The following is a 22287-nucleotide window of genomic DNA, read 5'->3' on the forward strand; positions in this document are numbered from 1 at the left end:
ATTGCAACCGTAGGCATTGCCGGGATCTCGCGTGAAGCTCACTGTGAGCCATTCCAGTCAGTGCTGGGCAGGTTCTCGTGAAGGAAACTCTCAACCGCTGCCGAACAGCCTTTCTTGTTTTCTTGTTTTTATCGCGCTAAGTTACTACTTCAAGGACGAACACAGGAGAGGGGTAAATGTGTTTAAGCACGTCAGGAACGAAGCATACACTATAGAGCTCAATAAGTGGCTTCGTTTTTTTCCTTCACGATCGTTAGTGAGTGTACGAGCCTTCGAAGATCCTAATGTTCGCGAACAACACTGACAGTTGCTAAGCACGTTGCAGACGGAAGCACACATTCTGACGTGGGTGCTCGTGCATGCTGGAGCCATGTTAAAATATCGCGCAAACTCCGAGAAGCGCTTCAAGAGAATGCAAAAATTCTGAGACGTGCACTGAATAAACAATGAAGGGGGTTAGAGTCTCAGGGTCCTTGGAGGCGTAGAAGATGGCGTCGGAAATGCAAGCATGGTGCTGAACTTTACGAATAAAAGAGCGAAAGCCAAGCAAAAGTTTTTTTTAAAGAAAAAGAACGCCACGTCGTTTGGAAAGCACCTCAGCGTTGCTTGACTGACTTTCTGCATCCTGATAGAAACTTTGATGGCGGCATTTCACGAAGCAGCGCGGCTTAAGAAGCCCCTCTTTCCTGGAGCGTCGGGCACCGTGCAAGTTTGCCATCGACCTTTACGAGGCTCGCTACGTCTGTTTACCTATGCGATAGGAGCCGCTTGAAATTTACTGTTTTATATGCAAAACGCGCTCTCAGAGTTCGCCTAGTAACGCCGGCAGCATGTCGAGAGCAAGGACAGCAAGTAAATGCATAAAGTCAACGAAAGCCGTGGCAACGTCCCACGCAGAAAATTTATCTCGACAATCTCACGACGCCTACAGGGACTAATAGGAGGCCCACGCGTGGTGCCTCTAGACAGTTTCGACGGAATGTTCGCCGTATATTTAAATATACAATTTATTATTCAATACGTTTTCAAATGACACATTGCAAAAAGCAACATAGAACCTGGCAACCTAACATGTGAAAAATACTCGAAATCTTAGACATGTTTTTTTAGCGTAGATTTGACAGTTTACTTAACAAAATGGTATCACCGTGTTCTCACCCTTGCGGACCCATACTGAGTGCTGAAGTAGATAGTTGTAAACGTGATGCTTCAGTTGACCACGGCGGTAATTATGACTAGTTGGTCTGTCCTGCTGGGTCCCTAAGTAGCTAAAAGAAAAGACAAGGACATGTATGTAAAAGTCACGATGGTTAAGAATGTTGATGCTGCAATGTTGTTCACCATGCTGATCTGAAAATCCATGTAAAATGTGTAGCCGAAGTTGGTAACCTGTTCTCCCCTCGGTCGGTAGAGTTTAACATTTCCATTTCGATGCGAGAACATTCATTTGATAAACTTAAGTGGTGACCATTGAGGGCATTTTTTGCATGTCATGTGCGCGGGAATTTAGATCTAAATGCGCTAATATTTATATGGGATTGAGTAGCGCTGTGCGAAAACTGCCTTAACATGATAATGTACATTATTTTACCCGATTCCATTATATTATGGTAACGAATAAAAATGTTCCGTGAGTTAACTATCAACAGAGTGAACTTATTTTCGAGTTGCGTTGTAGTTTAAACTAGTGGCGTTTGATATTTACACGCTTATTTGTCGTTTCGCAGGTGAAAGACTTTCAAGAGATGGACCTGAAGGCGAAGAGCTTCCTCCCTCCTTGTGTAAGTGCTATCATGATTATATCTGCATTAACCTGAGCTGTGTGCTCTTACGCAAAAAAGAAAGAAAAAGAAAGGGAATGATCTTGGAAGCTTTTGCGAGGTTGGGGATACTATAGTTTGCGATCATGCTTCTTTGTGTTAGGCAGCTTCTCTCTCATCGCTGGAAACCAGCACCGAAAAAAACACGGACTAGGAAGGAATACAGGAAAAGCATTGTGCTCCTTCCTTTCTGTGTTTTTTTTTTCGTGCTGCTTTTCCCCGATGGACACACACCGACTATCTCGCATTCACACCCATTTAAGTCAGCTTCGCCTATAAACGCTCGATTGCGACAAGATTTATACCTGCCGTGGTTGCTAAGTGGCTATGGTGTTGGGTTGCTATATAAGCACAAGGTCGAGGGATCGTATCCCGGCCACGGCGGCCACATTTCGATGGCGGCGAAATGGGAAAACACCCGTGTACATAGATTTAGGTGCACGGTAAAGAACCCCAGGTGGCCCAAATTATTCCGGAGTCTCTCCCTACGGCGCGCCTCATAATCAGATCGTGGTTTCGGCGCGTAAAGCCCCATAATTTATTTAGTTAGTTGAGGTTTTGTGGGCATGTTTTTTTATTTTCGCAATAAAACGGTCAATTCATGGGTCCTTCGCAATGTGCATGGAACCGGTAATTGCATGGACGTACAGTGGGAAAGTTACATTGGAATACCTCTCATGTTTACAAGAACTAATCATTATTTTGTTACAAGAAAGAAAGAGAGAAAGAAAGAAAGAAAGAGAGAGAAGGAAAGGAAGGAAGAAGGAAAGAAAGAGAGAGAGAGAAGGAAAGGAAGGAAGGAAGGAAGGAAGGAAGGAAGAAAGAAAGAAAGAAAGAAAGAAAGAAAGAAAGAAAGAAAGAAAGAAAGAAAGGAGTGCAGACGTTGCACGTACGTGTGCATCGGGTTTCAGAAAGTGCGTTCAAAATTTGCTAACAGTTGTTAGTTAGTTAGTTAATTCGGGTTTAATGGCGCAAAGGCGACTAAGGCCATGCTGCGCCAGTCACAGTTGTGAAACAACGAGAACAAAGACATTCGCTCAGGAGTGCTTTTACCGCAGGAACATACACTTTAAGATCACTGGAGGTAGTAATGAGATCATTACGAAAATCAGACTAATTAGCTTTTTAAGACGAAAGTCTTATAAGCTCCGTGAAGCGAAACATCCGGGGTCCGGCAGTATCATCCGATGGTACCAAAACCCCAGGTGACCAAGTGATGACGTCACGTTCCTGGCGCATGACCTGCTGTGGCTCGCACTGCAAAATCCTCACGGTCAACAGCCATGGCGTCGTAGCTGGCCCAAAATTGGATTAGGGTGGATTAAAGTGAATCACGGTTGGTAGAAATTACAGCAAGGTGAATTAAGGTTGGTTTAAGGTACAGTTTTAATTTAAGGTGATAAATTAGACAAGTCCTCATGCTTTCGCCTTCAAATCAGGTAAGGATACTTAAGTGACTGTTAACTTCTTTTGTTGCGCGATATGGTCCGGAATTCGTCCATACACAACTTCTATATATGCAGATGACTGCTACCGTCTTAATCGTTCACTGTATCGTCTTAAGCGAAAGAACGAGAGAGTTACAAAACAAGAACATAACGCTTAGTGTTATGTTACGCAACGTAACATGATATTTCACGGTAAATTAAGAACTAATTAGTGAGGTTTTACGTGTCAAAACCACGTTACCATTACGCGGTAAGCCGTAGTGAAGGCTCCGGATATTAATTTTGAGCTCCCGGGGTTCTTTAAAGTGCAGAAATAATACAAGAGCGTTTTTTTTTGCATTTCAACTCTTTCGAGAAAGTAAGTCCACAAGTGAACTGTGGATATTTTCTACCTACTAGTCGCTACGCCGTAAATGTATGACTTGTTCCACTTCACTTTGTCGTTTCTCCCTCTCATTTTACTCGAATACCCCTATTTGGCGTAGCTGTTTACACTTGACGCTCGGTCTTTTGCTCGAAGTGAGTGAAATCACAGCTCGACAAGGATGCTCACTTCGTTCCCGCCTGACGGGGGAAGGGGGGGGGGGGGGGTTCGCAAATATTCACTTCGCTCACGGACGTCTGCCGAGGGCGTGACCCTTACGCACTCCCGCACTTCAGTTTCGTATTCCAGAGATTGACCGAAGTTCGCTACATCGCAGAAATGACTAGACCTTGCATATTGCGCTTTGTGGAACCGTTTATGGACGCTTTCAAAAGACGGCGATTCAAAGTGTTGCATAAAAATCAATCACATGACTCCTTCGGTTCAGACTTTGATTTAGCACTTTTCGTTTATGATTGCCTGTGTAGGAATAAAACGTCACGAATCTTGGTCAAGCACCCGCCGATGTTTTTTAGTGGGTATACGACGTTGGCGCTGCCAAGCACGAGGTCGCGGGATCAAATATCGGTTGCGACCATCGCATAGAAACAGGGAGGGGGCGAAGGGGGTATGCAACCACGCCAGTGTGCACTGCATTTCGGTGCACGCTCCACTATGACGTGCTTCATGTCAGATCGTGGTTTCGGCACGCAGAACCACAGAACGTAATTTAATAATTCTCGACATAAAAGCACAACAGGCTAGTTTGCTCTTTCCCCGAATTAAGCAGTCAAACGTGAAATGCAGCCCACCAGTGGTGCCGTTCGGGACACTGTCGTATTCTGCCACCTGGTCGGATTCGTCGTCTCGTTGGTTTTCTCATTGGCCCGGTAACGGGTTTAGACACAGCCTCTCTGATTGGCTAAAAAAAACTCGCCACGACAGAATTCGAAAAAAACAAATGTGGCGGAACGTGGCAACGTCTACAATGGCACCTCAGTGCCGATGAAAAGAAAAAAAAAACAGCAAGCCGCCAGGTATACAACTCAACCATTCGCGAATGGCCCAGCACGTCCGGGGCTGTGTCAAACATCAATTCCAGTTCTGTCCCAACAGCGAATACCACCGACGGAGCACGAAGACAGTAACGCCGCATTTTCTTTTTTTTCCCCCACTGGTAATATAAGTAGGGAGCTCTGCGTTCGGGGTGGTACGCGCGGCGAACGCTTGATGAAGATAAGGATTGCGCGAGCACGCTAATTAAAAGAACCGGGTCGCGCCACCGAACGTGTGCGTTCTTATTCCGCCCTTCCTCTTAACAGCGCGCCCCTCTCGAAAGCGTTCTTGCTTTGGATTATGAAATAAGGTCTCTGAAGTGGGCGCCGCGGGTTCCTTTAGCAACGCTGCGCGCGAAGTTGTGCAAGGGCGCTTAACAGACGTCATCACTTGGAGAGTAAGCCGCGCCGCAGGAGTTCCAGTTGGAAAAAAAAATGAAGTTGCGGAGTTTCTGAGAGGCGTATAAGGAGACATACCTCGGACCACCTTTAATGCATCTATTTTAATAAACGGCTTCGTGCGCGGAGCGAGTCTTCGACAATTAGTTTAATTAAGCCGGCGCCGTCCCTTCATTAATTATTAACAAGAATGCGCCGAGTGACCGAAAGGGAGACGAGAGCAATCGCACGGTCTCAAATTCTTTCAGACTCATTTTTGAGGTGTGTAAGACCATGGTTCAGTTTCTTAACTGAAGCTGGGATCAGCGTTATACTGCTTTAGGACTTATGTCATTCTTTATGACGTTACTTTATGAGTTCCTTGAAGTTGAAGCAGACGGGGTAAGAGGAGGTAAGATTGCCAAACTTTATGCTTTTGCAGCAAATATCGCGAGAACATCGCAGCTGTCGCGCGGCGTTGCGAAATGCGAATTGCACGGCAGTCGAGACGGCTTCGGGTATTTTATTAAGACGCTTGTGACAATGCGGGTGACAAGTTAAGCAGGTACTTTGAGTTAAACGAGAATTTGGTCGGGGGCGCCTGTGCTATTCATTGTGGTTCTACTAACTCTGCGGCGTAATGAAATGCGGGTGAACGACTATTCTGTGGTTATTTACGGCGTGCTTACTGGGAGATTACACTTAATATACTGAAATACTGAGGGAATTACCTGGTGTGTTGCCTGCATGTTTTTACTTACTTTCGTTTCGCATGTTCATAACCATCATCATTACCGTCATCGTCATCGTATTTATGCCCGCTGCTGGAGAGAAAGAGAGAGAGAGAGAGAGTGAGTGAGTGAGTGAGTGAGAGAGAGCGAGAGAGAGATAGATAGATAGATAGAGAGAGAGAGAGAGCGAGAGAGAGATAAATAGATAGATAGATAGATAGATAGATAGATAGATAGATAGATAGAGAGAGAGAGAGAGAGAGAGAGAGAGAGAGAGAGAGAGAGAGACTTTATTCAGAAGAGCATGAGAGCGTAAGTAGCCTCTCCACTCTGCAATGGGTGGTCCCCTCAGTCCAGGAATCCAGCGGTCTTAGCTGCCCTTCTCGCTCGGTCGACCAAGTTGAGCTGGTCCGTAGAGTCGGAGCTGCACAGCGTTGCCTCCCATTGTCACGTGGTGGAGTGTGTTACGGACGTGAGCTTTGGTGTGCTTGCACAACAGATGCCTGTCTCAGCGATCTCCAGTTACCTCTGTCTTTTTACCGGTTAAAACCACCCCATGCCTGCAAGTAACCTAATATTATCACACTTACTATACCTCTGGCCCGTCCCGGACCATGCTTCATATCTTTTGGATTCCATTCTGTAGCTCTAACGGAACACCGCTCATCGGCCCTACGTATCCCACGGCCTGGCCAGCTCCGTTTCTTCTTCTTGTTGTCAGTTACAATATCGGCTATCCACGGTTGCTTCTCAGTTCATACGTTCATTAACTTTAAAAGGCCTGCGGAGAGGCAGAAAAACTGTGAGCGAGATGGAGAATGAAAAAGATAACGCGCGCAAAGAAACGATATGACAGGTGATGACTTATGATTGGTGAGAACCTGGCTGGATTAGCGGCGCAAGCAGCAGAATGTTGCTGGCACTTTCGTTCGATGACGCCTCAGCTTGAGCGATCGACGCGATACCTTTTGTTTAAAAGTCGGTGTGGAACGCAGCAGCTTCCGGTTGAAAAAAAAATGTCACGTCGTTTTTTTGTTGTTGCTGTTTGCCCATACAAAATTAGCTTCCCGGCATAAACTATATTTGTCAGGACATTAATGCACTTGTGGGAAGGCCATTTTGTTCGTGTCCTTCGAGAGACGTAGATGTGCTCAAAAAAATAAACGAATGAAAGGCAGACGGGCGAGTTAGACGGGACTTGCGCTTCTGTATAGCGCCACTTGCGCATTTAGAAGCCCACTTGCCATGTTTGTACCCGTATCACCGAAGCCACACCAACTGAAAACAAACTACAAATACAACCTGATATCCTGCACCTAATTTTCCCGCTGCGCAAGGTCGTCTTTCACACGAAAACCGGCTTTTCTTTAACGTGCGCCGAACGTCATCCACCACGCGACACCCGCAAGGTCGAAAAAAGAACCAACTCCGAAACTTCGGCGACACTGACGCTAACGCGACTTGACACATCTGACGTCAGAGATATATATTTAGTAGCACAGCCACCCCTGCCAGCTACAGGTCGAACCCCCGCGAAGCCCACGCTTGGTCGATGTTCTGACCTCATGGTTTTCTCGTTATTGCTAGCCACTCGTCCGACGTTTTCCAGGGCGCCTGTCCCATTCGGATGTCGCTGGGATTATCCGACCGGCAGAACAGGGTTGCGAAAAAAAAAAGCATCGTGTTTCTCACGCAAGCTGTAGCCCAACGATGTCGCAAACGAAGCGTGTCTGACGTGTAGCCGCAGGGTTCAAAGTATGCGCTCGAACCCATTCGAGACCGAAGGCAGTTTGTTGTTTCGACATCACCCAAGTTCTGTGTCGCTGATGTTTTCGGGGTTGTCCACGTGTTCCACCGTTTGTGCTGGGTAAACTGTGTCGCGATCTGTGGGATTCTATAGTTTGTTTCGCCGAAAAGCTTAATTTTTAACAATGCGGAGAAGAAAAAGAAAAAAAGGAAACCTATCTCTTGGGCGACGCATTATTCGCGCCGGCGGACTTCAAACATTGAGAGATTGTCGATGACCAAACATGCGAAATTCCCTAATTACCATTATTACTATAACGAACCATTATATTATGCAAAAAACAGCTGTATTTTACAGTCTCAAGTGTCAGGTAAGTAGGATTAACTGTGGCATTGGATGGAGAGGTTGGAAGTACTTGCTCCCTGCTATTCCTGGTACGTACCTTCTACAGAACTTGAGAGGCTACGAGCAATGAACACAGTACTGGGCAGCAAGTTAATTTGCCTATAATTTTTTAATTCTTTAACGCGTGCTTTTGTGAATCAGCATGATGTTCGGAATTCTTTCAAACTCTCAGGTACACTTGACGTCTTGAGACAGCACGAACAAAGGGTCACAAAACTTTTTGGCAACAACATGCCTCCAATATTTGATCAAACCGACTATTATTCCATCCTCTGCCGTCGTTTTTCACATAGACATAGCTTGCTAAGTCATTCTAATATCATAGTTAGTCCCACATATATTTTGTACATCGTGTTCCTCACTACACTTCCAATCAAGGGTACGTCGCTGCTTTGGGTGCTGCACAGACAGTTCTGTCAGTACAGAGTTCCCGTGCTGCCTTTACTGTACCACAAGAATTTCTGAATGCATTGGCGTGCTTATCTTTTCACTGCGTCCATATCGCTATTTCCCAATACAAGTTTCTTGTGCCGAAGTAATGTATATTTCTGTTCAGAACGCTTCTAATACTTTATCGTAGCTTTGCACACTCAAGTGTAACGTATGAGAAAACAGCGTACGGCATAGTTTGCCATGCAACTCTACGTCCTATTGAAGTTTAGCCCGAAACGTAGGTTTGGGCACAGTAGCGGTATAAATACGACTCGGTGAAGTACGCACATCCTCTGCCGTATACTCGTCCAACTGAAGTACGCATATGATCATTGTCTTGCAACGTTGACGCGAAAATTACTGCGCAAGATCTATCGTTGCCAGTCTCTTTGAGGGGTCGCCAATTAAAGAGAACAACAATTTCAGCTGTGTTAGTAAATTATCTTTCTACAATACCAAAAATAATGACCGCTGGAATAATATATAATCTACTATGCATATACGGCACGGATAAGCATACAGCATACGTATACATGATTATATACGGAACATTATGTCGACGTCGACGGCGAAAAGTTGCCTGAAGCGTTTATATAATTGCTATCCCGATAAAACACACACCACTTTTACCGTCAGAAGAGGCTCAGTGAGCCAGCAAAGACGCAGAAAAGAGAGGCGACTGTCTCGAAGTTCTCGCCACGGCTCGTCGTGACGTCACAAATTTTGACCGCATCTTCTCAGGGAGGGGGGGGGTCCAGTTAATTTTTTATGAGTTAAGATGGACTACGCCGTATTATAAACAAAAAGGAGTCAAAGACTGGAAAGAGGAAGTTTCGATAAATTTGCTGCCCCCAAGAAAGTCTCGTGCGCACGGAAATGTTTCAAAATCGTGACGTGCTAGGGTTATGGTGAATAGTTAAAGAAAATTAAACTTTAAACGTCTGTTTCCCATCTAATAGTCAACCTATCTTAGCACGAAATTAACGCTAATAGAGTTCTCAAAGAATAGGTGATCAGTCAAAACAGATTAAAACAGATTAGGTGTTTCTCCTGATTACAGTGCCTGTTCAACAAACCAGTCATCACTGTACCAACTCGATCACTACTAGCCACCACGGTATAAGCAGCGTGGCTGCGGGGACCGCGCTGTTTATCGTGTGGAAAACGGAAGTCGTATCCACTGTCACACTGCAAACAACGCAAGCCGGAAGCATATGGAAGATTGCGCCGCGCTATATCGCATATGCTTATCACGCTGAATTCATTAGCGGGCCCGCGGTCAGCTTTTCTCGCGGCATTGCCTTTATTGTGCAGGCAGTGACGATTCACCTCGCGGAAGATATTGCGCTGGCTAGTGCATCTCTCATGTGGCGTGCGTAAAGACTGCCAGAGAACGCGGGCGCGCTTCCCCTCGACTCGCGGCCACGAGGCATCATCGTGACACATATTGCATTCTCCGTTATTGGCTTGCCACGCTTCCTGCTGCAAAGGAATCCCGTTGGGAGCGGGTTTCCACACTCGTTCTTGTATGCGGCTATGTGAGCGGGTATGTTTATTCCTTTGTTGCGGTTGAAGATAACGTGCTTTGATACGAGCAAAAAAAGACAACGATGAGCAAACTTTATCGATTCCTTTGGCTCAGAACTCATTCACAACGGAGAGGGTTAGCGTGTCCGTGTGCGCACCTACCTTTATATATTTTTGCAAGTAAGTGCCGTAAGGGTTGGGGCTCGGATCCGCGGTGGAGAAAGTTTGCTTTCTTTAGCTCTACGGCCACGCTGCAGCCGAGGATGACTAAATCGCCTCAGGTGACGACACGGTGACAACGACCGCCATTTGAGTTCTAGTGGTTTTACGTTTGAGTTCTGGGGTTTTACAACCGCAGAACCATTATGAGGCACGCCGTAAGGAGGGACGCGGGTATGATTTCTACTACCTGGGGTTCTTTAATGTGCACCTAAATCTAAGCGCACGAGCGTTTTTTTTGTGTGTTCCGCGTCATTCGAAACTCGGCCACCGCGGCAGGAAGCGAATCCGCGACATCGTGGCGATGTCGCGGATTCGCTTCCGAAAGGAAAGGGGGCTTGGAGGCTTTGTGGGTCAGTCATCCTCATCGCGGAAGATGAGGATGACTGTCGTCGAAACGGAATGGTTAAGACGGACATACGAAGAGACCTAGTGAAACAAGCTTAGCCGCTGTCGCAGTAGAGCATAAGAACAACCAGATCCTAGGAACAACAACAACAACAACAACAACAACAACAACAACAACAACAACAACAACAACAACAACAACAACAACAACAACAACAACAACAACAACAACAACAACAACAACAACGACGACGACGACGACGACGACGACGACGACGACGACAACAACAACAACAACAACAACAACAACAACAACAACAACAAAAACAACAACAAGAACAGCGCAATAAACAGGACAAAGAAAAGAGCATCGCGTGCCAACTAGTTCAACAGGGAACTCTCCCGAGGGAGAGCAACCAACATTTGTTGAAAGAAAGCAGGAGAGATGTGTGCAAAACTTGGGTTGGTTAGGTTGTCTCGTCGGACAGTATAGAAATGTCAAATGTTCTGTCCAAAAGCTTGCGAGATCGCCCGAATAAAAGTTGAAAATTTTTTTTGATTGTACATCGATTTATGAGGTTCGAGAAGAATGGTGCGAAAGCGCTTTTGTTTACGTTAAAGCCACCTGACTGCAGCGCGTACTGTAGCAGAGTGCAAACTGTGAAGCGCTACCGTATGGAGCAAGTAATGCGGCTCCTTGCAATAATCACCCATGATAATGAATTACAACTCAACAAAAAGTCCCCGAAAAGGAAGCAGAATACTAAGAAGGAACAGAATATAATTTTACATGGTGTCCGAGCTAAGGTTAGCCAAGCCTTCAACGAAAAAACAAGATATTAAAAAACACAATGCAAGATTCGATTTTAAAACCTACATTGTTCGGTTATCAAAGCGCTGACGACGAAACACCGTATGTTTTATAATTATAGCTTGCACCATGTTTTTAAAGTATTTTTTTTTCAAGTTAAACCGCTTGGTCAACGTTAGCTGGGACACACATAATGTGGGAAACAGCTGCTTTATTGATGGAGTAATTAAGGATGTCCGAAGCTTCAATAGAAACTTCGCCAGGGAAAATGCAAAATGTGAGTAATCTTAATGTGTAAGAAACACCGCCAAAAAAATCCGGAGAACACACTGACATGTTGCTTATTCAAAAGGATTGTCTTTGATGGAACAATAAAGATACACGTTAGGTTAGGCTGCGTTCGTAACTTTCGGTCTTGCAATAGCAAAACGGCTACTGTTACAAGGGAAGGGGGCGTGGAGGCTTTGTGGGTCAGTGAAAAATAAATAAATAACGAAGTCTACTAGGATCTAGTTAACCATTTACCGGTAAAACAAGATTATACTGCATTCTAGTGCCACCAATGACATGACATAGCAGGTTTTTCAGAACTCTTGCTTCGACACAACGGCAGCGTGCTGACGATACAGCGCAGAGATATTGGGCGCAGAATTCAAAGAAGGCATATTTGAACTTTATTGTCTATACTAGTGAGCAGAAGTTTCTGGACAATGAATATACGGCAAAGTTTGGAACGCATCTAATATTTTAGACTTACTTTATTCAGTGTCAATTTTTAGTATCTCTTTAGGTAATGTCTGTTCGGTATGATGAGCAGAGTTCATTCGCACAAAGAAGCATACTGTTGTTCGATTGAAACTCTGTGAACGTGAACCTTAACTTTGCGCAAGAAATAATACCACGCACTTATTTCGAAGCTCTTAACTTTGTGCAGGCGAGCCACTGACTGTAACGAAAACACAAGAAAATTTTCACAGGGACAATAGCTCCTTCATGAATAGACGAATGAAGGTAGGTCGGAGCACAGCCATCAACCATTCTTCTGTTCTGCTTCTGAATGTCGCTGAACACTGCATTTATGTTTACATCACATCATCAAGTTTTCACGGTGTTCGCCGCTGGCAAGACGAATTAAGAAAAGAATGAAAAGAAAGTTGAAAAATAAAATGAACGCAATATAGGTGACGCAAAAATGTCCGACGTAGAAACGATATCGCATGAAAGCGAGCTATAGGCTGAACCAGCTATACGAACTTTCCGTTCTTCACCGGTCGCTTTACACTTTCGAACTTTTCAGCAGCCCAATAACGCTGGGCATTAAATGTGTATAATGCCACGGTGAAAAAGAGAGAGAGAGAAAAAATATATAAAGAAATAGAACGCACGAGTGGAAAATTATAGTTCTTGGGTTGAGCTTCTAAAAAGTTGCGGACAAATAAAGAAACGCCGAACCACAACGCATTATTCTTTCTGTATAGCATACCTGTAAAGTGCATTGTGATATGTGGTAACTTGAATTAACAAAATTTTGCTTCTTTGTCTCCTTTCCCGCAGCAGTTCATGCGAAGTCAATCAACCGCAACCGTGTGGAAGATGGATAGCGCAGTTCTTAATGCCCCGTCTTTGTTCTCTCTCTTTTTCTTTTAACTGGTACCCCGCGCCAATGGCACCGCATTACAGTAATTTCCCCGAGGGAAGCACGAACGAAAAGACTACCTAATTCAGTGTGTATATATATATATATATATATATATATATATATATATATATATATATATATATATAAAGTTCGCGCGAGAAGAAAGACGAAGAGAACATCTAGTGGTGCTTTTGTCGTTTACAGCGCGTGTCGAGTTGACCGAAGGGAGTAACAACAAAAAGAGATCTGAAGGCCTCTAAACCTCCACTTCAACCGAAAAGAAACAATGACGGATAAACCCGCGCTCTAGTTTGTCGAGTCCTGCGTTGCGCAGCGCTTGGTTATGGAAGGTTATTGTTTCGCCATCGTGGCCAGGGACGTTGGGTCACCGCCGCCGTTGTCTGCTGTCACAGTCGAGTGCGGCTCCACCGGAGGCGATGCGGCTCGTACACGGCGAAATCATTACGCCGATCCTGACATACATTTCGTTATTGTCGGTGCTGGAGGAAGGTTAGCCTGAGCGTAACAAGCGAAATCAGCATGTTTCTTACCTTGGCTGTGTTAAGCCCTAAGAACGTGCGAAGTGAATTTAGCACAATATCAATCAATCAATCAATCAATCAATCAATCAATCAATCAATCAATCAATCAATCAATCAATCAATCAATCAATCAATCAATCAATCAATCAATCAATCAATCAATCAATCAATTCGATTACGCAAGTTCGTCAACGAAACGAAATGACTGGTTCGGTGCAATACACTGTTTTTGTTTACGAATTAAAACTAATTACGAGGGGAAGACAATATGCAGTAAATCCAAGTGATTACCGTAATATCACACAACAAACACACACACACACACACACACACACACACACACACACACACACACACACACACACACGCACGCACGCACACACGCACGCACACACACTCGCGCACACACACACACACTTGTATCGAAAGTTTCTCGCATGTTATCGATGGTTCTGTTCTCACCGAAGCTTGTGTGATCTGATTACATGTTCGACACGAATTGTGTAGAACTTTCGGGAAGACACGCGGGCATCACCGATTACTTTGGAGGTTTCGATGACTTGTGCATAAAAGCCGATGTGCTTGACCGGTAGATCAGATTTCGACGATCGCCGACCGTGTTCGTCGCTATCGGTGTGCTTTGAGTGCAACTTGCTTTTGGGGGTACAAGTTCGCCCAATAAAGGTTAGTTTCGTCATTCACAGATTTGCCGCTGCATTATCTACTGTCACTGCTACGTCACAATATGCGCAAAAGAAATGATCATCATATTGAGAAATAAAATGTGAACAATGCGGAGAAAATGCTGGACTAAGGTAAATATAGTAAAGGTGCTGCTGTTAAAGGGCTGAAAAAAAAAAGCTTCTTTTTTTGCGATGAAGACAGACCGAATAAGGTTCTAACTCCTTGCCCAAGAAACTAGTATGCTTCAACGGACGCATGACCTGGGTCAAAGCACAAAGTGCGAATATTTTGATATTCCATGGTCATTTCTTTTTGCGCGCTTCAATTGTAATGACAATTGGCTGTCCACACTGTTAGTGGACAAAATTCGTGGTCATTTTAGAGATGTTTAGAGATGTTGGTTGTACAGGCATAACGAGTGAATTCTTGGCAGGTTTTAAAAGTGAGCGAACTTATTTTATGCTGCTACACTATATGCATATCTGGTTTCTTTCTTTTCTAGGGGGGAGGGGAAGTCTAGCACTTTACTAAGTTCTCCCGCGGACGAAACCGAAAGTGCGTGCACGTAGAGCAGATACTTGCTCCGTGTTATGCAGTTATACCAATTTATTACGCTTTGCCGCGGTTAAGCTCGGTCGAAAAAATACTAAGTGTTGCTGGTTTAAATCAAAATCATTCGGCTTGCCAGGGGAAGAGGCTTGGGTTTGTCAGAGGTCCTGATACAAGGTCTCGCATCTAGAGTACCTACTTCTCACGAAGCCTACCTAACATTTTGGTCATTCGAAGCCCGTCGTAGTGTGCACGTTGGCACGATATGTTTCCTTTATCTGATGGTCACTTCACTAAAGCCTACTCCTAAGTTCACCTACGTCTTCACACACTCAGGGAAGAAAAATCGCTCTTGCACAAACGTATCGTCTACGCCGCCTCATGTTTTTCCCCGTCAAACGAAGAGAAGTAACAACTTTCGCCCGCACAAAAATCCTGCTACACGAACTGAAAAAAGACGCCGCTTTTCTGTTCTCCCTCGTTTAGCCTTCGCTAGTGCGCCTCGGGGGCCAACAACACGGCCTGCGACCTCGCAACCCGAAAGAAACGCACGCGCGTGGAACAAGGTAGGCGAGTTGGAACTAAACTAGACGAAAAAAAGCGAAGTCAAAACAAGCCACCCGCAACGCACGTCCCGATTTTACCTGCCTGCTGGGTTGTTTGTCACCGGTCCGCCAAGCTACTCGGGCGAGGGTTTTCCCCCTTTGGGATAAGCTCTGTAGCAACGCCACGCTGCGAGCAGCGAAGCCTGACTTCCAGGGGGATACCGCAACGGAAAGAAAGAAAGGAAGGAAGGAACAAAGAAACAAAGAAAGCATATGTGGAACGGGGGCTAAATTGGAGTGGTGAGAAAGGGAAGCGAGGGAGAGGGGGAACAAAGTTTCTTTTTTGTTTGGGGAGAGAAACGGGACGGTTGGCGAAGCCGCCTTTCCGGGGCCAGCTTCCCCGGCCGGTGAAACAGGGGTGCCGTGTTGTGGGCGGGATCAGTCACGGAAAGCCAGTGTAAACGCGCTGACCACGACCGTGGGCGTTCGGGAAAGTCATTGCTGCTTTGCGCGACGTTGTGCGCGGTTTCGGCGTGCGGATTGACGGGTGTGCTCTTGGTATTTGCGGAGACGGTTTCGGGTGATGCGTTTGTTTATTTGCTCACAGCCCCGTTGCGTATGCTCGCCTCCGCTGTGAACGTCGTCTCTCCTGGGTTTTACGCGAAGAAGCGGATTACGTGCGAACTTCCGGTTTGGTGTCTCAGCGCCGTTCTTTATGGCTTCCGCGACCCGCAGTGCAATGATTTAGCACCGTGTCCGTGCGAGGGCTCCCTCTTTTTGTGTGTGTGCTTTGGTGATTAGTACAGTTCTAAACAAAGTTAAGCATTGCTGTCACGATCATTTTCTAATGACAGCTTCTCGATAACACTCGTTTGTCTTTATCTGTAATTCTAATTAACGGAAATTGCTGCGTGTCTGGATATATTAACTAGAATGCAACCTTTTTCTTTCTGTTCCCTCCTCGAAAATCATTCTGCACTTTCCCCCAACCTCTCGCAATGCCGTTGAAGTAACTCGTTATTACGAGTCCGAACCTTCGGCTTGACTTGGTCAAACTCTTCCCTGATTGCTTCTGATTTCCGTTGGCCTTACACAGTCTCCTGCATAATTGTCCTTGCGCATCGGATTTCTTGAAGCTCGCTTCCTTACTCGCAGGCTTGTTTTTTTTTCTGACCGTTTATTTGCTAGTTCCGCCGCACGTAGCTCGCCTTCACCTTTGCGACAATTCTTGTTTGTCCACGTTGCTACGACAAGGGACGCGTGCCGGTTCGAATACCGTATCCGCTGCCGGTTTCTTTTCTTTTTTTTTGTCTGTCTTTCGGGTCGGACAGCTTCCTTCATTTCCGGTTTCTCTTACTTGTCACTACAGCGGAAAGAGGTTCCACCCTCTCACCATTCTTCGTATTTTTTTCGTTATCTCGCCTCACTCCGCTGGCAAAGAAACGTAAGCAAACAAACGAACTAGGTCAGCATTCTCACGAGCACGTGCTGCCATATAGCGGAAGTAATAGCGTCGGGTTGCCCTAACTCTTTTTTTCGTATTTTCCCCCTGTTCTCGCCAAAACACGCGACGATTGCCTTTATGTCCGGTTCGAGGAGGAGCGGAGACGGGAGGAAGCCTTTGCTCCCCTTCTCATTGGAGGCCTAAATTGGACGCTTCCGGTTCCAACTTCCAGCCTTCTTCCTAACATTTCCTTTTTGTTCTAGTTCCTTCTCGCCTTCTCTCGAAGTGGCGACGAGGGCCAGTGGGGAAAAAAAACATTTTTGTGCGCAAACAACTCCCACTGGTCTAGTCAACAGCGCGAGTCTGCCCTCAGAGGCAAATAGAAGAAAGACATAGAAAAAAAAAGAATTCATAGACGAAAGCTGTGGGCGGAGGAGACCTAGGCGTGCGAGTGGCGGCAGTATTTGCTTGCCGTTTCGTCGTCGCCTTCGCTGCCTCTGGTATGGCGTGAGCAAATATTGGAGTAGCACTCCAGTGAAAAAAAAAATTTTCCTGGCTCGCTATAACATTCGGCCCGCCGGACGTGGACAGAACGCGAAAGGAGGGAGTCAGGGAAGAACGCCGCGAGGAACTGAAGGAGAAGGTGGTAGCTTTCATCATCGGGTTCGTGGAGCTTGAAGATAGAGTTCTCCCACTGCAATATTCAGTGAGCCCTCTTGTGAATCCCTTGCACGCGCACTAACCCTCCTCTCCCCCACATGTTTTCTCTCCCCTACTGCTACTCACGTGTCATGTTTGGTAGTCGTATCTGATTGTCATAAACCCACTGCTTACTAAAATTATTCCGTATAGATACAAAGGTTGAACGCTTTAGAAATCTATGCAAAACGTTTCGAGGCGCTCGTAAAAGGAAAGCCAGTATATGATTTTGATTCATCGCTGTAAGTTCGCAGGCACACTGTCGAAACGGAGTTCTTTTCATAGAGCAGGGGTCACGAGAACAGCCAAGGAAAGAGCTCTAGTGACCAACGCGCAACGTCTCCGAAGTCAGTGATAGATCGCAGTCGAGCCACTATAAGAAAATCAGACGAAGAGGGACAGAGAAAATAGAAGGAGCTCTGAAATCGATTTAAGAGAGATGACATCCGGAGTTCTTGTTGTTACGGTCGCGTTCGTCCCTCAAAACCGTTGACTAGAACCGTGGGGGTCCTCCCTCGAAGCCCGGTGGATCAGGCGGATCGAGATTATGCGAGAGTCTTCTTGAGTCCGACGACCTTTTCTTTTCGGCGTGACCCCAACGGGCAGCCGAAGCTCCCGACGGATTTAGGCCGAAACGGGGAATTTAGCGATATCCCCGCGATCGAATTCAGTCTGAAGCTTTCGTCAGAAAGAGACGAGATCCCAGGAAAGGTTGGCACTTTGATGAGACGAAAAACTCGGAGGATAAATGCCAGGGGACTGTAAGCGAGTGATTTTTACCAAAGACCGCGGCATTGACAGAAATGAGCCCATTTCTTTTCTGGCAAAGGCTGGACCGTGGCTAAGTCTTTGAACCGTCGGTAGATAATTCGTCTCGCGTTCCTTTTGCTGGTGTGCTCAATACGAGCAAACAGTGGCCTCGCTTTCAGGAGTCAAAGAACTTTGCTCTGTGCTCTTTAGCCTTTATTGACGTTGGACTTTGTTAAGTACTGAGTTCGCCGATGCCCCCAATAATTACTCCAGAAACGCTGAAGGAGATCTAAAAGGACACTCGAAGCGTTGCTTCCCTGCTTTGCACTCCACTATGCTATAGGACCCTCTTCGTAACCGACCTGCGTCGGCGGCGTAGAATCCGCTGAATATCGCAAGAACCAGGAGGTACTTTTGAGACTACGGTACGTAAGGTTTTCCGCCATGTACACTTCGACTGGGCTTAAGCGTGACCGCAGTCTTCAGCAAGCAACATCTTGACGTGCATTGCAGTGGCACAGACGCAATTGTGGAATGCGGTGTGATGAATACTTTGTGTGGCTTGTGTCACGACGAGGGTGAGGTGACGTTCTCACCGCGACTTGACCGTGAGCGCTGCTGAGCTGTCAGCGATGAAACCAAAGAACAACCACGCGTCTGCAACAAAAGCACCCGCAAGGTCCATCGTCTTTGGAGAACTTCCCATCGCCTTCTTGAGCATCGTGAGTGTCTGTCATTTCTGGCTTCTCCTCTGAATTCTTTGACCGCTTCGTATGTTAGCGTGGTATTTTATGACGATTGCACATGTTTCAGAAGGAAATATTTAACCCTCCTACTCAAGTCGTTTGGAAATGTTCCAAACGCTCCGGCACGTCATAGTCAAATATCACAGTTTAAGCGTAGCAAGAGTAGAAAGCCGAAGTTGTGTATTTGCATTCATTGCGGCGCCTTTTCCAACTTACAAACACACACACACACACACACACACACACACACACACACACACACACACACACACACACACAAACATATATATATATATATATATATATATATATATATATATGTATATATATATATATATATATATATATATATATATATATATATATATATATATATATATATATATGTATATATATATATATATATAAATATATATATATATATATATATATATATATATATATATATATATATATGTATATAAATATATATATATATATATTAACGAGAAGAAAGGGGGTGAACAGAGGGGCCCGATTTTTATTAGTCATATCATAAGAAGCCAGCAAACACTGACACCAAGGACAACATAGGGGAAATTACTTGTGCTAATAAATGAAGTAATGAAACGATAAATTAATTGAAATTAAGGTGGATGAAAACATCCACTTTAATTTCGATTAATTTATCAGTTCATTACTTCATTTATTAGCACAAGTAATTTCCCCTATGTTGTCCTTCGTGTCAGTGTTTGCTGGCTTCTTATGATATGACTATATATATATATATATATATATATATATATATATATATATATATATATATATATATATATATATAGAGAGAGAGAGAGAGAGAGAGAGACATGGAGGGAATCACGAGAATATAGGGTGACAGGGCGACGAATTGAAGTGCTCGATCGCTGAACGCGCAAGTGCGGTATCCTATTTAAATTCAGTTCCACGGATTTAAGGAGTGTTAAAGTGCTGTTAAGAAACTATATTTTCGTTAATTTCCCTATAAGAGGTTCCTTACTAGCAAATAAAATGAAAGGCCAAGTTTAATTCATTTTTAAAGATTTCGCCCTGAAACCAGCACATCTAGTGCGTTATCGTGGAGTCATAAATTTCAGTGTATCTTTTCGTATTCGGACATGCAGAAAGGGGAAAAAAAACTGAGGAGAAGGCTTAACCCCTCCGCGCGCTATGACAAAAGGTGTGGCGGAAGTCACTTGTATTTTTCACTGTAGCGGCCATGTTGTCGGGGCACAACGGCAGTTTGCTTATGGTGGTGTGTGCTCATACGTGTGCTGCCCCGTAGGTCCCGTACCGTGGCAAATGCATCGTGTGTGCAGCATTGCGTTAGACTCCGTGTTTTGTTCCCCTGTGTTATCTATAGGTCGTGCTCTCCCGGTTGTTGTTGTGGCCAGGTGGGACTGGAAGAAGTAAAAAGTAAAAAAAAGCGTGGAACGAGCGCGCATGCAACTCCGTACGCCACACACCGCGCCACGGACGATCTGGGGACGTATTTGCCCTTTTTCGGTAAATCCACGCTAAAGAGTCATCACAGGCTGAAACCGCTGTGCTTGAGAATATCTACGAGAAACGCCTTGAAGGTGAGCGATAGCTGTGCAGTGTACCGGCTTTTGACAGCGGACGATGCATTTGTGGCACCCGAAACAGCCAGGCGGAAGAATGGGAAAAGAAGCGGCTACTGTAAGTAACTAAGAGGCAAACCTTCCTTCCCCCAGACATCTTGTCTGTGCACCCGAGGGACGCAGGGGAGTGAATGTTGGTGGATGTCTGGTGCAGGAGCGAACCAGGTCGGCAGAAGAACGTACGCCTGCGCGCACATCAAACGGCTGATGGTCGCACGCAGGCCCGCTCAACGCGCGAGCCGCACACATAGACACTTACTGTTAGGCACCGCGTGGAGGATACCACAGAACTTTGTTGCCCTGGAGCATCCCTTATCGTGAGAACGGTATACCTCAGGCGGTAGTGGGTGCATCTAAACGCGTAATGACGTTCTCCTCTGCTAGCCTCTTCGTCGACGCGCTGTGGCTAGTCACATTTCCACGATGCGCGGCCACCCGAAAACTTGTTCAGTAAAGCAAAATAATTCCTGCAAAGCCACGAGCAGCACACGCGCTTGTTCTCATAAACTGTAGATGGGCTAGACATAGGTCGTAGTGCACGTAAAGTGTGCTGCCGGTCATAGCCTGTGCATTCTTTCAGTGCAGTGGGAATGCACAGATTTATTTTCTGAGAAAAACAAAAGAAGACAAATGTAGCGGGGGACCGGCCTCACAGTCCAACTTGTGGCGTTCTATATGAACTCCTTTCAACACCCGAGCATAATACTTGGACGAAACGAACTTGGGCAACGGTATCGCCATAGTACACACCGCGATTAGGTCCGTTGGTCGCATCACTACGGCACGCGCCGATATGCCAGCCCGGCTTGGTTGCACCCCGAAGGCGAGAAATGTAATCAAGAGAAGAGAATCTGCCTCGATAACATGGCGGAGTAACGCCAACGTACGGCGTCCTACGTCCTACGTCCTTGTATTTGGGCCTCCTGTGACTCAGTAAAAGTTCTGGAAACAATAATTTCAGTCTTTGGCTCCTTCAGAATGCAACATAGTCCATCGCTACCGTTAAAACAAAAAAGAAAACAATAAGAACCTGTCCAAGCAGACGTCACTAAAATCCATAGCATTACGTCACGGCGAGAAGGTGCGGCGGAATTTAAGGCGGCTGCGCCACCCCTACACCGCTATTGGGGAGTATTCACCTGACGTCATGCACGCCATTTTGTTGCCCTATTCCCAGTTTCCACTGTGTCACTGGAGACAAACGGATCGAGATTTGGCGCATATTTTTTCACCATTTTGTTTGTACAAAAGTGTAGCGGTCTCGATGAGGTCAATGAGCTCGATGAGGTCATAACCTGTATCCCATCTTTTCTGGTTTACTAAGCTTCCTCTCCACGATAGTGTGGCCTTTTCGGTATTGTAAAACCGTAATTTACTAATGCAGCCTAACATATTTCTCTTTTTTAGTGCCCCTCTAGAAGAACAATTCCAGTCGACGCCTGGTGAAGGGCTACTTAAACGCGACAAACACAATTCAAATCTATATATTAGTTTTCCATCGAGAATGCGCCATGGTCCTGAGCCACGGCGGCGGGTAATAGCGGAGTCGGTCCCAAGTTAGCGTTTCCCCTTGAAATCAGCGGTTGCGTCGTTCCCAACGTAAGTAAGAAGCTGAACGTGACCAAACTCAGCCTTTTTCGACATTGATAGATGACGCTTCTTAGTGGCCCTTACGGCGGCTTCTACAGCAGAAACGTTCTATCATAAAGGGCACCATCATTGCGAGCAGCCTGTTTCAAGAGGAGGCTCCAGACGGTCTCAATCCAT

General features: G+C 45.6%; 1 protein-coding gene across 2 annotated transcripts in view; it reads left to right on the forward strand.

Moving 5' to 3' along the window:
* Positions 1-22287, forward strand: part of LOC135912717 (platelet binding protein GspB-like) — a 129428-nt gene that overhangs the window by 23222 nt on the left and 83919 nt on the right. For both annotated transcript variants that reach the window (XM_065445236.2, XM_070524721.1), the window contains one exon: positions 1728-1781. In XM_065445236.2, coding sequence (XP_065301308.1) covers positions 1728-1781 — 54 coding nt within the window. The remainder of the gene's footprint in view (positions 1-1727; positions 1782-22287) is intronic.

This window comes from Dermacentor albipictus, chromosome 9 (assembly GCF_038994185.2).
Source record: "Dermacentor albipictus isolate Rhodes 1998 colony chromosome 9, USDA_Dalb.pri_finalv2, whole genome shotgun sequence".
NCBI classification, from domain to species: domain Eukaryota; kingdom Metazoa; phylum Arthropoda; class Arachnida; order Ixodida; family Ixodidae; genus Dermacentor; species Dermacentor albipictus.